General features: G+C 58.8%; 1 protein-coding gene across 2 annotated transcripts in view; it reads right to left on the bottom strand.

Annotated features, from left to right (window-relative positions):
* The window catches only part of SARDH (sarcosine dehydrogenase), a 62,200-nt gene extending 49,994 nt beyond the window's left edge, over positions 1 to 12,206 (bottom strand). The window contains exons 1-7 of one of the 2 annotated variants that reach the window (XM_002920697.4): positions 11,773 to 12,206; positions 11,386 to 11,436; positions 9,187 to 9,534; positions 7,175 to 7,353; positions 5,634 to 5,813; positions 4,950 to 5,073; positions 4,673 to 4,773 (exon numbers count right to left, since the gene is read on the bottom strand). In XM_002920697.4, coding sequence (XP_002920743.4) covers positions 4,673 to 4,773; positions 4,950 to 5,073; positions 5,634 to 5,813; positions 7,175 to 7,353; positions 9,187 to 9,505 — 903 coding nt within the window. In that variant the 5' untranslated portion in view covers positions 9,506 to 9,534; positions 11,386 to 11,436; positions 11,773 to 12,206. The remainder of the gene's footprint in view (positions 1 to 4,672; positions 4,774 to 4,949; positions 5,074 to 5,633; positions 5,814 to 7,174; positions 7,354 to 9,186; positions 9,535 to 11,385; positions 11,437 to 11,772) is intronic. The other variant, XM_034664766.1, reaches the window with a different exon arrangement.
* Positions 12,207 to 12,241: the final 35 nt, after the last annotated feature.

Here is a 12,241-nt window from a genome sequence, read left to right as displayed (position 1 = left end):
TTGTACTCAGCATCGTACTGAAGGTTTTAGCCAGGACAGCAACTACAGTTCGAGAAGGTGGCAGGATACAAGGGCGATGCACAACAGACAAATAAAAACTATTGTTTTGTTTTTCATTTCACTAATGATGGACAATCAAAAGTGAAATTAATAATTCCACTTACATCATCAAAAGGAATTTTTTTCAAGATTTTATTTATTTGAGACAGAGAGAGAGCGCACACATGAACACAAGCAGGGGGAGAAGGAGAAATAGATTCCCTGCAGAGCAGAGTCCAATGTGGGGCCCAATCCCAGAACCCTGAGATCATGACCTGAGCTGAAGGCAGATGCTTAACGGGCTAAGCCACTTAGGCGCCCCCATCAAAAAGAATTTTTAAATGCTTATGAATAAATTTAACAAAAGAAGTGCAAAACTTGTACTCTAACAACTTGGCAATATTTTTGAAAGAAACTGCAGAAGACCTAAATGAATGGAAAGACATCCCATGTTTACAAATGAAGACTTGACTCTCGCTAAGATGACAATGCTCTCCGAGTTGATCCAGATTCCACACGATCCCATTAAGATCGCAGCTGGCTTCTTGGGAAATTGACAAACTGAATATTTAAAACAATCTTGAGCGAGAACAAAGCTGGGAGACTCACGCTTCCCGATTTCAAGACTCACTACAAAACTACTGTAATCAGGACAGGGGGGCACTAACACAGAAAATGCGTATAGATCCCTGGAATCGGGTCTACAGTCCAGAAATAAGCCCTCATGTTTATGGTCCGCTGATTTCCCACAGGAGGCCAAGGCCACGGCGAGGGGGAAGCAACGATTTTCGACACGTGGTGCCGGCACAGCTGGACGGCCACACGCAAGGAGGGAAGTCGGAGCCCTTCCTCACACCATATACAAACCTTAGTCACAATGGGTCACAGACCTGAGAATAAGAGCAAAAACTGTAAAATTCTTAGAAGAAAATGTGCGAGTCAATCTTTGTGGCCTTGGAAAAGGGCATTAGGAAATGCCCTTCTGAAATATGACGCCAGAAGCACAAGCAGAAAAAGAAACAATCCATAAGTCGGACTTCACCAAAAGTAGGACCTTTTGTGCTGCCAACAACACCATCAAGAAAGGGAAGACAACCCACAGAATGGGAGAAAATACGTGCCAGGCATAAATCTGGTAAGACCCCAAATATAACCCAAATACAACGAGAACTCTTATAACTCAGTAAAAACACCAACGACCCAATTTAAAATGAGCAAGGTATCTGCACGGACATTTCTCCAAGGACGACGTACAAATGGCCAACGAGCACAGGAGAAGATGGTCTCCATCATCAGCCTGTAGGCAAATGCAACTCAAAACCCCAGTGAGATGCTCTCCACTTCACGCCCACGAGGATGGCTAGGACCAAAGAGAGAGACTCGCAAGTGGTGGCGAGGCTGTGGAGAAGTCAGAACCCTCCGCGCCGTGGGTGGGAATGTGAAACAGTGCACCTGCTTTAAAAACAGTGTGACAGTCCCTCAAACAGCTCAGCATAGTTACTATGACTCAGCAATTCCACTCCAAGATATCTACCCAAGAAAAATTAAAACACGTCCACACAGAAATGTGTACATGAATGTTCACAGCAGCATTATTGAAAGTAGAAACAACTCAAATGTCCATCAAAAGATTACTAGATAAATAAAATGGGATCTATGGTAGAATATCATTTAGCCATTCAAAGGAATGAAATTCTGATAACGTACCACATGGACGAACTTTGAAAATGTCATACCGAGTGAAAGAAGTCAGACACAAAAGGCCATATACGGTATGATTTCATTTTATTAAATTTCCAGAATAGGAAAATCCATAGAGATAGAAATCAGATTAGTGATTATCTAAGGTTCGGGTAGGATGGGAAATGGGGAGTAACTGATAATGGGTATGGGATTTGAGGGATGAAGGTAATGTTGATAGACAGACAGACAGACAGGGATAATTAGCAACAGTTACACAGAAAGCTGAGCAACTGGAAAACAATTAATAACTCCAGGAAACATAAAAGTTGGGTGCTATTTGGTCAGGAGTTAACAATATTTACATTGTCATTATATTGCAAACACTGACTACTGATTTAACCAATAAACAAAACCAAAATCATTTTAGAAACTGCACAGAAGTGGCGAAACACCACATCCCCTGCAGCTCTTTGGCACTGGAGGAACTGCCTTCTCTCTCGGACCACTTACCCCAGAGATGGGCACATCAGATGTGACTCCTCTGCCCCATCTCTGAGGACACACACAGACCAATGGGATACCTCGGGCAGATGCCCCTCCCTCCCACTCCAGTCTCCTAGAACTGGAGTAAGAATGTCTGCGAGAAGGGCTTGTTGTAAGGAGCACGTAGGAAGTTCTCGGTAACAAACACTTCAGAAATAGAAATAGTGATATCATTACCTCTATTGTCACCACTACTCCAAAAACAAAACAACACAAAAACTCCGGAGTTCCATAGAGCAGGACAGTGGGGACACCTCGTGGCCGGGGAAGCCCCTGACTTTTGTTCCAGCTCCAGGGCCCCAGCACGCTGAGCTGCCTTGGAGTGCCCCAGGCGTCCTCGGGGCACTGGCACCACCATCCCCACGCAGAAGGCCACCCTACAGCTATGAGCCCAGTCCCACTGGTGTTCCTTCCTCCCGATCTCACCCCGCTCTCTTTCATTGTCTCTCTTGTCCCCCACTCCTTCCAAATCCTGTTGGCCACTTCCCCCTGGGAAGCCTGCCTGATAGCCCCAACTTTCCCTAATCTTGTCCTCTAAGGCACCTGCTGGCTGGACCACCTCGCACCCCTGGGTCCTGGCCATCGTCACGTCACCACAGCTACCACCTGCTACAGGCCAGGCGCCACACCAGCCCTGCCCCTCCATCACGGGATCCTCCCTCAGGCAGCCCCGTGCAATGAGTACTCTTACTGTCCGTTTTGCAGAAAAGGAAACTGAGGCCCACGCAGCACTATGACTTGCCTGGCTGGGTAATGGAGGAGCTGGGACGCAGCCCCCCAAGCCTGAGCCTTCCTATCACTCTGTGCCCAAGAAGAGTGAGGTCTGCAAAAGCAGGCAGAGGCCGGTGAAATGCGGACCAGCAGAGAGCACGGGACACACTGCGTTTGTGGGACAGACAGGGAGGGGACCAGGTCACAGAGCAGCTAGGGGCAGTGTCGGACCCAGCACTGGGCCAGACCCTCAGAACTGGGGGTTCCTAGGGCGCACGGCCCTGTGGCCACCCGAGAGGGATCCCTCCCCAGGACACAGCCTGTCCGCAGCTCTCCAGAGCCCACTGCGGCCTAGGGCGACCTCTGGCGGCCACCCGGAAGCTCTCCCCACAGAACCACGGAGCAAGGGGCACCCAGCAGCCCTCAGGAGGCTTGTGCTGGATCCCATTAAACTCATCCAGGAGCAAGGGAAGCCCTTTGTCAAAGGAGAGGGGCAGGAGTGCGTGGGGAGCCGGGAACCCGCCCCAGCTCCTCCACCACTGTGGTCCCAGTGACGAGCAGAAGCCAGACTGGTCTGGGGCAGGACCCTCTTTGCAGAGCCCCACCTCACACTGTCCCCCCCCATCCCCTCAGCCCACCTGAACTGCCTGCAGGTCCTGGGCTGCCAGGCTCCCGCACACACCACTCCCTGGGCTAGGAGCCCCTGGAGCCCCCTGCGTGCCTCCGCAGGGCCCCATCAGCCTGCTTGGGACTTGCTCCTTTACCGGTCTGTACCTACCCCCAGCTCCAGCCCGATAAGAACTGGGTTGTTTTCTCTGTTACAGCTCTGGTTTCTAGAATAGGGCCTGGAACATAGCCGTCAATGTTCGCTGGTAAGCGGGAGGAAGGAGGGAGGGTTATATAGAATGGTGGGTTAATGGTTCATGAATGATGGATGATAAGGAAGGGAGGAAGGGAGGGAGTGAAGGAGGGAGGGAGGGATGGAATGGAGGAGGGAGGGAGGAAAGGATGGAGGGAGGGAGGGATGGAGGGAGAGATGGAGGGATGGATGGAGGGAGGGAAGGATGGCTGGAGGGAGGGATGGAGGGAGGGAGAGATGGAGGGACGGATGGATGGAGGGAGGGAGGGAGGGAAGGAGAGAGGAAGGAAAAGAGGAGTGGTCATTGACAAGGTGACAGGAAGCTATCAGCCCGCACCACAGTGGAGCGGGGAGATGAGAAGGGGAGAAGAGGAGAGAGGGCAGGGGTGCACGGGCCCCCTCCCCCCATCTCCCTTGGCAGACGCCTCTCCAAGCCCCCAGGGCAGATCTGAGGGTCTGGAGTCCACGTCTGGGACACTGGCCCCAGGGCGCCTTAGGGAGCTTGCAGACACACGCGGGTCCCCCTGAGCAAGCACCTGGAGCACAGAACACGACAAAGCCCCAGACGGGCCGCCCCACGCAGGACCCAGGCTTGGGCATCACTGAGGAGCTGTGCCCCGAAGGTCCAGGGGGTCAGCACCAGGGGGTTCCTCCGTTTAACTCTGACCCCACCCCAAACACCCAGTGTGATGATGCCCATTTCACAGATGAGGTGACTGAGGCTCAGGGTGGAGAGGGAACCCACAAGGGTCTCGCCACCCGTAAGCGCTGGGGTTCCAGCCAGGTCCCTGTGCCTCCCACAGCCTGGCGGGGGTCTGGGGCCATCGAAGTACCTACCTGGATGCCCTCAATGCGCTCGGTGACAATGTAGGCGTGGTGCATGGCCACCAGCGGAACCTTGACTCCAGCCATCCGGCCCACAGCGGCGGCCCACACGCCTGCAGGCAGAGCAGGGACAGGTCAGCTCTGTGGCACCAGGTGGGGCTGCCAGCCCGGTGGGCAGAGGGTGCCCCTACGGTCCTGTCTGTCCCACGCAGGTCCCCACCTGGAGACGGGCCAGGCTTAGGGGGCAGCCAGCGTGGCTGCCCGAGAGCCGGGACAGACCCCTGCCCACCTGCACAGTTGACCACACAGGGCGTCTGGATGGAGCCGTGCTCTGTCTCCACGGCGGCGACCCGCCGCACCCCAAAGTCGTCAGTCCGCACGCGGATGCCGGTCACTGGGCAGTTCTCGATGACCTGGAAGCAAGAGGGGCTGCCATCCAGAGCCAGGCAGGCCTCGGTGAGGGTGCCGACCGCCCGTGTGGTTACCGGCTTCTCCCACTAGGACGGGACCCAGGACCCCTGCTCCTGAGACATGGCCGGGGAAGTGGGGTAACCACAGCACCAGAAGCTAACCCCATGCGCTCCCTGACTTAGAGGACGTGTCCGCAGACACGTGGGGTCTTTCTCATAAAGTGACTTCTAAAAGGCAAGGCTGGCTCTGCTCACGGATGTCTGCAGTCCAGCCTTCAGTCAAAAGGCCACGGAGCAGCGTGGCTTGGTTCTTCCTATAAAAATATAAATTCCTAAAACATATTTGGGGGTAAAACTAAAACGTCAACATATGTCCCCTTTGGGGGATTTCCATTTCTTTTTTTTGCTGATTTGCCCTTTCCAATGTTTTCTACAACTCTGTGCACATCCGGGATAAACAATGAAAAGCACAGATGAGAATCTGAGAGGACGCGCTCGTCCAGCAGGGCCTCCGGGTCCTTTGGGCTGGGAGCAGGCACACAGGGCCCGGTGGCCGTCACTACCTGTGCTCCCCGGGCAGCAGCGGCCCTGCTGAGGGCAGTGCAGGTGCCGGCGGGGTCCATGGTCCCATCCTGTGGCACATACAGGGTCCCGTACAGGTCGTCCACGTTCATCAGCGGATACAGTGCCTTGGTCTCTGCCGGGCTCAGCACATGTGACTCCACGCCATACGCCTTGCCCAGCTAGAGGGACCGAGAGCAAAGGGACTCAGCCCTCAGGGCACAGACCTCCTCTGGTCGCTCTCCTCCCCATCTGCACCTCCAAGGGTCAGCCCCAACCCCACCTCCTCCAGGCAGCCTTCCCTGGTCACCATGCCCCAGCTGCCTGTCCCTTCGGCCATCTCTGCACAAGGGTAAGGAGCATGGTGTCGTGTGCAGGAGCAGGCGCTGGAGCCGGCCCACCTTCACCCAGCTCTGACACAAATGACCTCAAGTCCCCTGGGGGCATGGGGGTGATAAGGGTTTATGTGGTCGGTACCCCTCGAGCTTAGACCAGGCTCTGATGCGTAAAGGCTTCTTCCACAATCGAACACAAATAACCCCCATGGGGCTGGAAGGGTTCTGAGCCTGAGTTCTCCAACCTGACCAGCTCCCAGGAGACCAACCAGTGCCTCTGGCCCAGGCCGCTGACTTAGCAGGACAGGCCACACCATCGCACCTGAGTGGCCCAAGGGCAGCCGATCGACTGTCCCCAGGCACCACCACCGGGACAGGCTCTGCCCAACCAGAATGTCTGACTCTCTGGCCAAGAACTGTGGCTGCAAAGGGGCAGAGGCCTCTCAGCTGCTGGGGACTTGGGCTCCAAGGTTGGGGCTGGGGCTTCCCTTGGAGGCCTCTGTCCCAGCCGATGAGCGAGCTAAGGGAGGAGGAGGCAGAATGGGGGCTACTCCTAGGAGCAGAGACCCAGACCTGTTCTGGTGAAGCCAGGGGCCCCTGCCTCCAGCCTGGGCACTCAGGGCCCTCAGCGTCCCTGTGACAATGAGCCCCTGCAGGCCACACGGCTGGTTCTGCTCGCTGGACCCTGAGCACGGATTCAGTCAGCATTCCATAAAGGACAGATCGCTGGAGCAGCCTGTCCTGGGATTTGGGGTCCAGGCCTGGCCGTTCTGGGTTAGGAAACAGCGCCCCAGCCCAATCCAAGGATCGGCAGCAGCATAAGCCTCTCTCCCAGTCTCCTGGACACCCGCCCTCCCCAGGCCTGTCCGTGGTAGGGGAGGGGGGAAAAGTGTGTGCACTGCCCCTAGGGGTGCGATTTCATATGTAGCCTGTCTCCCGTGAGCACTGAGCACGGCGGCAGTCAGAGCTCCACGTACTGGGCCTCTCCCGTGTCCGGGGCTCAGAGCATCGCGCTCCACAATGTGGGCCCATTTTAAAGGAGAGGAGGCTGAGGCTCGGGGAGGCACGGCCGCTTGTCCCAGGTGGCCCAGCAGCAAGAGCATCTGGGTCCGATGGTGACCCGGATCTGTCAGAGCTCCTTCCCCGAGCCATGCTGCCCCAGCCCCCCAGGACGGGGATCTCCGTACCCCCGGCAGGGCCACACCCACCGACATGAGCCTCTTGTACTCGTCCAGACGCTGCCGGTTGGATGCGATGAACAGGCCCCCGTTCTGTATCCAGCCTGTGTGCAGCCCCGTCTCCTCCTCCAGGTCACGGCTCACCACGCGCCTCGTGTGGGCCAGAAGCTCCACCTCCACGTCGCTGGGCCGCAGCTGCCACAGCAGGCCTGGCCGGGAAGGCGAGGGGCGCTGTCAGGCCCCCGCAAGGCGCTGTGCGGGCTGGGGCTCCCGAAGGTCCGGCAGAGGGCCTGGGTCTTTCTCTGCAGCCCACGGGGAGCTCCGGGAGGTTGATGAGCCAGAAATCACGGGGTCGAAGCTGATTTGGGGGACGGGCCTTTGGCCCCTGGGCAGCTCACACTGTGGTAATATCGGGGGTCCCATTTATTGAGCACTTACTGTGTGCCAAGACTGGGGCTGAGCTTGTCACAGGCAGACAGAGCAGCCCCACGGGCTGGGAATGATGACTTTATAGTAAAATTAAGACATTTACTTATTTGAGAGAGAGAGAGACTGAGAGAGCACGAGCAGGGGGCAGCAGGCAGAGGCAGAGGGAGAAGCAGACTCCCCGCTGGGCAGGAAGCCCGATGCGGGACTCGATCTCAGGACCCTGGGACCATGACCTGAGCTGAAGGCAGACGCTTCACCGACTGAGCCACCCAGGAGCCCTGATTTTAGAGTGAAATCAAATGGTACCAAACAGTCCCATACCCAGGACCACAGAGCATGTAATGATGGGGCTGGGACCCCAAGCTGGACCCACTGAAGCCCATGTGCAGACCGTCCACCAACAAAGCTGTTCCCCACAGAGTGGAGTCTGGGTGGTGGCTGGCCAGGCCCGAGGCCACTCTAACAGTGAGGGAAGAGGCTCGCCTGCCCAGCTGAGGTGGGAGAGCGGGAAGGCAGGGGCAGTGGTGTGCGGGCCATGTGATGTCTGAACCTCCTCCCAGCTGCGGGCTTGGTGCCCTCCCGCTGGCAGCGCAATACTAGCCGATGTGGGAATGTTTACCCCACCAAAGCGGGCAGACTTCAGCCAGCTCCCAGGGTTAAGGCAGAAGTCTGGCTGCCCTGGCAACACGCACACAGTAGATGCTTACTACATGCCCCAGTTAGGAGGATGTGGCAACACGCACAGAGTAGATGCTTACTACATGCCCTGGTTAGTTAGGAGGATGTGGCAACACGCACACAGTGGGTGCTTACTACATGCCCCTGGTTAGTTAGGAGGATGTGGCAACATGCACACAGTAGGTGCTTACTACATGCCCTGGTTAGGAGAATGTGGCAACACTCACACAGTAGGTGCTTACTACATGCCCTGGTTAGTTAGGAGGATGTGGCAACATGCACACAGTAGGTGCTTACTACATGCCCCTGGTTAGGGGGATGTGGCAACATGCACACAGTAGGTGGCTTACTACATGCCCTGGTTAGTTAGGAGGATGTGGCAACACGCACACAGTAGGTGCTTACTACATGCCCTGGTTAGTTAGGATGTGGCAACATGCACACAGTGGGTGCTTACTACATGCCCCGGTTAGTTAGGGGGATGTGGCAACACGCACACAGTAGGTGCTTACTACATGCCCTGGTTAGTTAGGAGGATGAGGGTCGTGGACGCTTCTGGTGCCCACGGAGGATGGCGCTCTGTGTCACCCAATGGCTCCTGCCCCCGTCCGTGCTCCATGCTCGCCTGGGACACCCCTCCTCCCCAGGGTTTGTCTGGGGAGGGGCTTCTGTTCTTGGAACACAGCCGCCTGGGCCCCCAGCTGTTGTCTTAGCTCTGCTCCCTCCTCCCCACCACAGCGCTTCAGAGACATGGGGGGCAAAGAGGGTCCCCCAGCTGTCCACTTTCAGATGACCCTGCATCTTTTCTCCGTGTCTTTCCTCCTCCGCTCAGCTGTCTCTAACAAGGCTCTAGTCATCACCCCCCGAAGGGTCCCCTACTGCATCCGGTCCCTCCCGGCCCCCACCCGCCGTGGGCCCCCCACCCCGGCCCCTACCTGCCGTGTGCCAGGTGGTTCCAGAGGTCAGCCGCTCCCGCTCCAGCAGCACTGCCCCGCTCACGCCCAGCTTGGCCAGGTGGTACAGGGTCTGGCAGCCCAAGCTGCCCCCGCCGATGACCACCACGTTGGCTGTGCTGGGCAGGGGCCGGCTTGGGCCCTGGGCCACCGCCGAGGGGCCCTGGGCCTCTTTCAGGGTCCGCTGGTGTGGTACGCTCTTCTCTCTGGTGGGGCCAGCTTGGCTGGTCAGTGCGCGTTGTCCCAGGCCCCGGCGAGGGCAGGTGGCGGCCACACGCAGGGCTCTGCTCAGTGAGGCCATGGAGACTTCCGGCTCAGCGCCGCAGGGAGCTGGGGAGAGAGTCAGTGCTGGCTGGGGTGCCAAGGGTGCAGTGGGGGTGCACCAGGTGAGGCCCAGGAGACCACTCCCCATACCCTCCTTCCTTCACCACCTCCCCAGGGCCCAATCGCGCCTTCACTCTAGGGCAGGTGTACTGAGGGTCTGGAGGCATCATTGGCTCTGGCCAGACCCACGGCAACCACAGTGGGAGGCAGAAGGTCCCTGTCTGCCCCTGGAGCTGGGCCCACGAGCTGGACCCAGGTAATCAGAGGCTCCTCACCCCCTCCCCTGCCTGGGAATGTACATTTCGTTTCCACCCAACCCGGTGCCCCGTTTCCACCGTGGGAGCCACTTCCAGGGACGCAGGCTTGAGGGAGCAACGTGTCATCGAGACCCTCTAGACGGTGTGTGTGACTGAGCCCCGTAAGGCCTCTACAGAAACTATGATCTGGCAGCTGGGGGCAGAGACCTACTCATCTTCAGGCCACAAGACAAGCCTCATGTGCAAGACCCCTTGCTGGCTAGCCCTGCCACCTGCCCGTCTGGAGTGGCCTGCCCTCCGTCCTGTCTCTCCTTGCCCTCCAGGGGCACAGACAGTGATCGGGGCTGTGACAGAGCACGGGTGTGGGATGGCTGAAGGGGGCGCAGGGGAAGTGGAGGGGAGGGGCGAGATGCGGCCTGGGGAAGTAGGGTCACCTGTGAGGGAGGCCAGGGAGGAGGGCAGGGGATCTTTGAGCCGAGGACAAGGAGCTCAGGTCTCAGGGGGACCCAGACCCAGAGAAATGACCTCGAGAGTGGGAGGGGGGAAGGGTAGGCTGAGGGGGAGGGGGCCTTGAGAGCCCCTGGGGCTCAGGACACTTCTCCGGGGTGTCTTCCCGAGTGCCTGGCCCCACGGCTCTGTGTTTGAGGAAGAGCCCCTGGCACAGCAGTGTGCCGCTGGGACAGGCAGGGGGGAGACCGAGGAAGGTGGCAGCCCCCAGGGGGCGTCACCTGGACACAGATGGGAGCGTGAGAGGAGGGGAAGCCATGTGCATGGGTAACCCCCTCCCTGCCCTCAGCTGTCGCCTCCTCCTCCTGTGTCCCCCAGTGGCCTTCAGGGCTCACCTGGAATCCCTCCTCTTTCAGGAAGCCCTCCCAAGCCTGGAAAGTCTCATAATCACAAGAATGTGACAGGAAGTCCACCTCCTCAGGAGAGAAAGTGCCAGAGAAGTGTCTCCCTGGGGTGTGTCCTGCCCAACCTGGGGAGGAAAGGACCCTCGGAGGGGCTCCTGGGCCCACTTCCACGGTCAGCAGGACACGGAAGAGGGATTTAGTCTCGAATCCACCTGCATTAACAGTCATGACTGATATCAATGAACTCCTAATCTAAAGAGTTGACCTCTGTTTCCAAGAGTGTCCCACACGCCAAACAAAAGATGCTCTCAGGCCCATATGACTGCTGTCCCCATTTTACAGGGCAGGAGACCAAGGTACAGGAAAGCCCTCCAAGGTAGCCGAGGTCACAGGACCACTCTGTGGCCCAGCTGGGGAGCAAGGCCAGGCCCACACGCAGCCCAAGGCTGCAGGCTCTCCCAGGGCAGGGAAGGCTGGGGGGAGCCGCCAACTCATCGGGGAGGATGTGTGTGAGGGGCCCAGCGCTCAAGCTGGTCTGGGCTGCCTGCCCCCCCACCCAACAGGGACCCCTCCCAGGGGAGTGGGGGCAGGGGAGGGGCAGACACCTGTGGTGTGTGAGGCTTTGCGGGGCAGGGGGTGAGGGTGACGGGGCATGTCAGTCCCATGGTCTGGCAGCCCGCCTGCCTTTCTGCCTGCAGAGGTGCCCTGGGCACAGGTTGGTGCACCCCTGGGCCTATCTCTGTCCTTACCTTTTGTCCTCGAATTTCTCGAATCGTCGTGGAGCCCCCAGGAGTGGTGCCCTACCAGTGGAAAGTCGGCGTCATGTGGTTGCGGGCACGGTCAAGGCTGGGCACTTGCCCTCCGCCCCCACGCGCACTGCCCAGCGCTCCTGCTCAGACTCTGGCCCGGCCTCCTCCCTCCCTCCAATCTCTCCCTCCAATCTCCACGGAGCCGCTGGCCCCGGAAGTGGCCACCTGCCCTCTCCCTGCACTCCGACCAGGCCTGCGGTCCCAGCTGGGCAGCGCCGGGGGCCCCCTGGGCACCTCTCCCACCAGAAGCAGCTGCTTCAACATTAACTTGCTCTCCTGCCCCTCCAACTCTCTCCTGCCCGGTCGGCAGTGTGGCCCGTACGTTACCAGGGGTGAGGGTGCAGGACAGCCCAGGGCTGGGGTGGGTGGAGGGACGGTCGGGGCTTGAGCGACTTCACCTGAGCTGTGAAGCAGGAGCCAGAGCAGCCCTCGTCAAAGGCTGTGGGGTGAGGCAGGCTGATGGAGATAAGAGCTGGCCCAGCCTTCGCCTGGTGAAGGAGGGCAGGGTGGGTGCCCAGGCCCCCGCCACGCACACAGGGACCCGAAGTCGTGCCCACCCGGCCAGATGGTCACTGCAGCCGGAGGCAGAGAGAAGTCCTGGCCGACTCCGGTCTGTCCCAGCCCCGCCCGCCCCGGGGGAGGGCCCGGGCCCCTCTCCTCCCGAGGGGCGTGCCTCCGGCCGGCCGCGACTCCCCTGCGCCCCGAGAGGCCTGCCTGTGCCCGGCCCAGGGGCTGCTGGGTGCCGTCCCCTCCTTCCTTCTCAGCCGCGGCCGGGCCGGAACCGCGCCCCGGCCCC

This window comes from Ailuropoda melanoleuca, chromosome 7 (assembly GCF_002007445.2).
Source record: "Ailuropoda melanoleuca isolate Jingjing chromosome 7, ASM200744v2, whole genome shotgun sequence".
Classification (NCBI taxonomy): domain Eukaryota; kingdom Metazoa; phylum Chordata; class Mammalia; order Carnivora; family Ursidae; genus Ailuropoda; species Ailuropoda melanoleuca.
The sequence above is the reverse complement of the archived record's forward strand: the minus strand, read 5'-3'. Positions and strand labels throughout refer to the sequence as shown.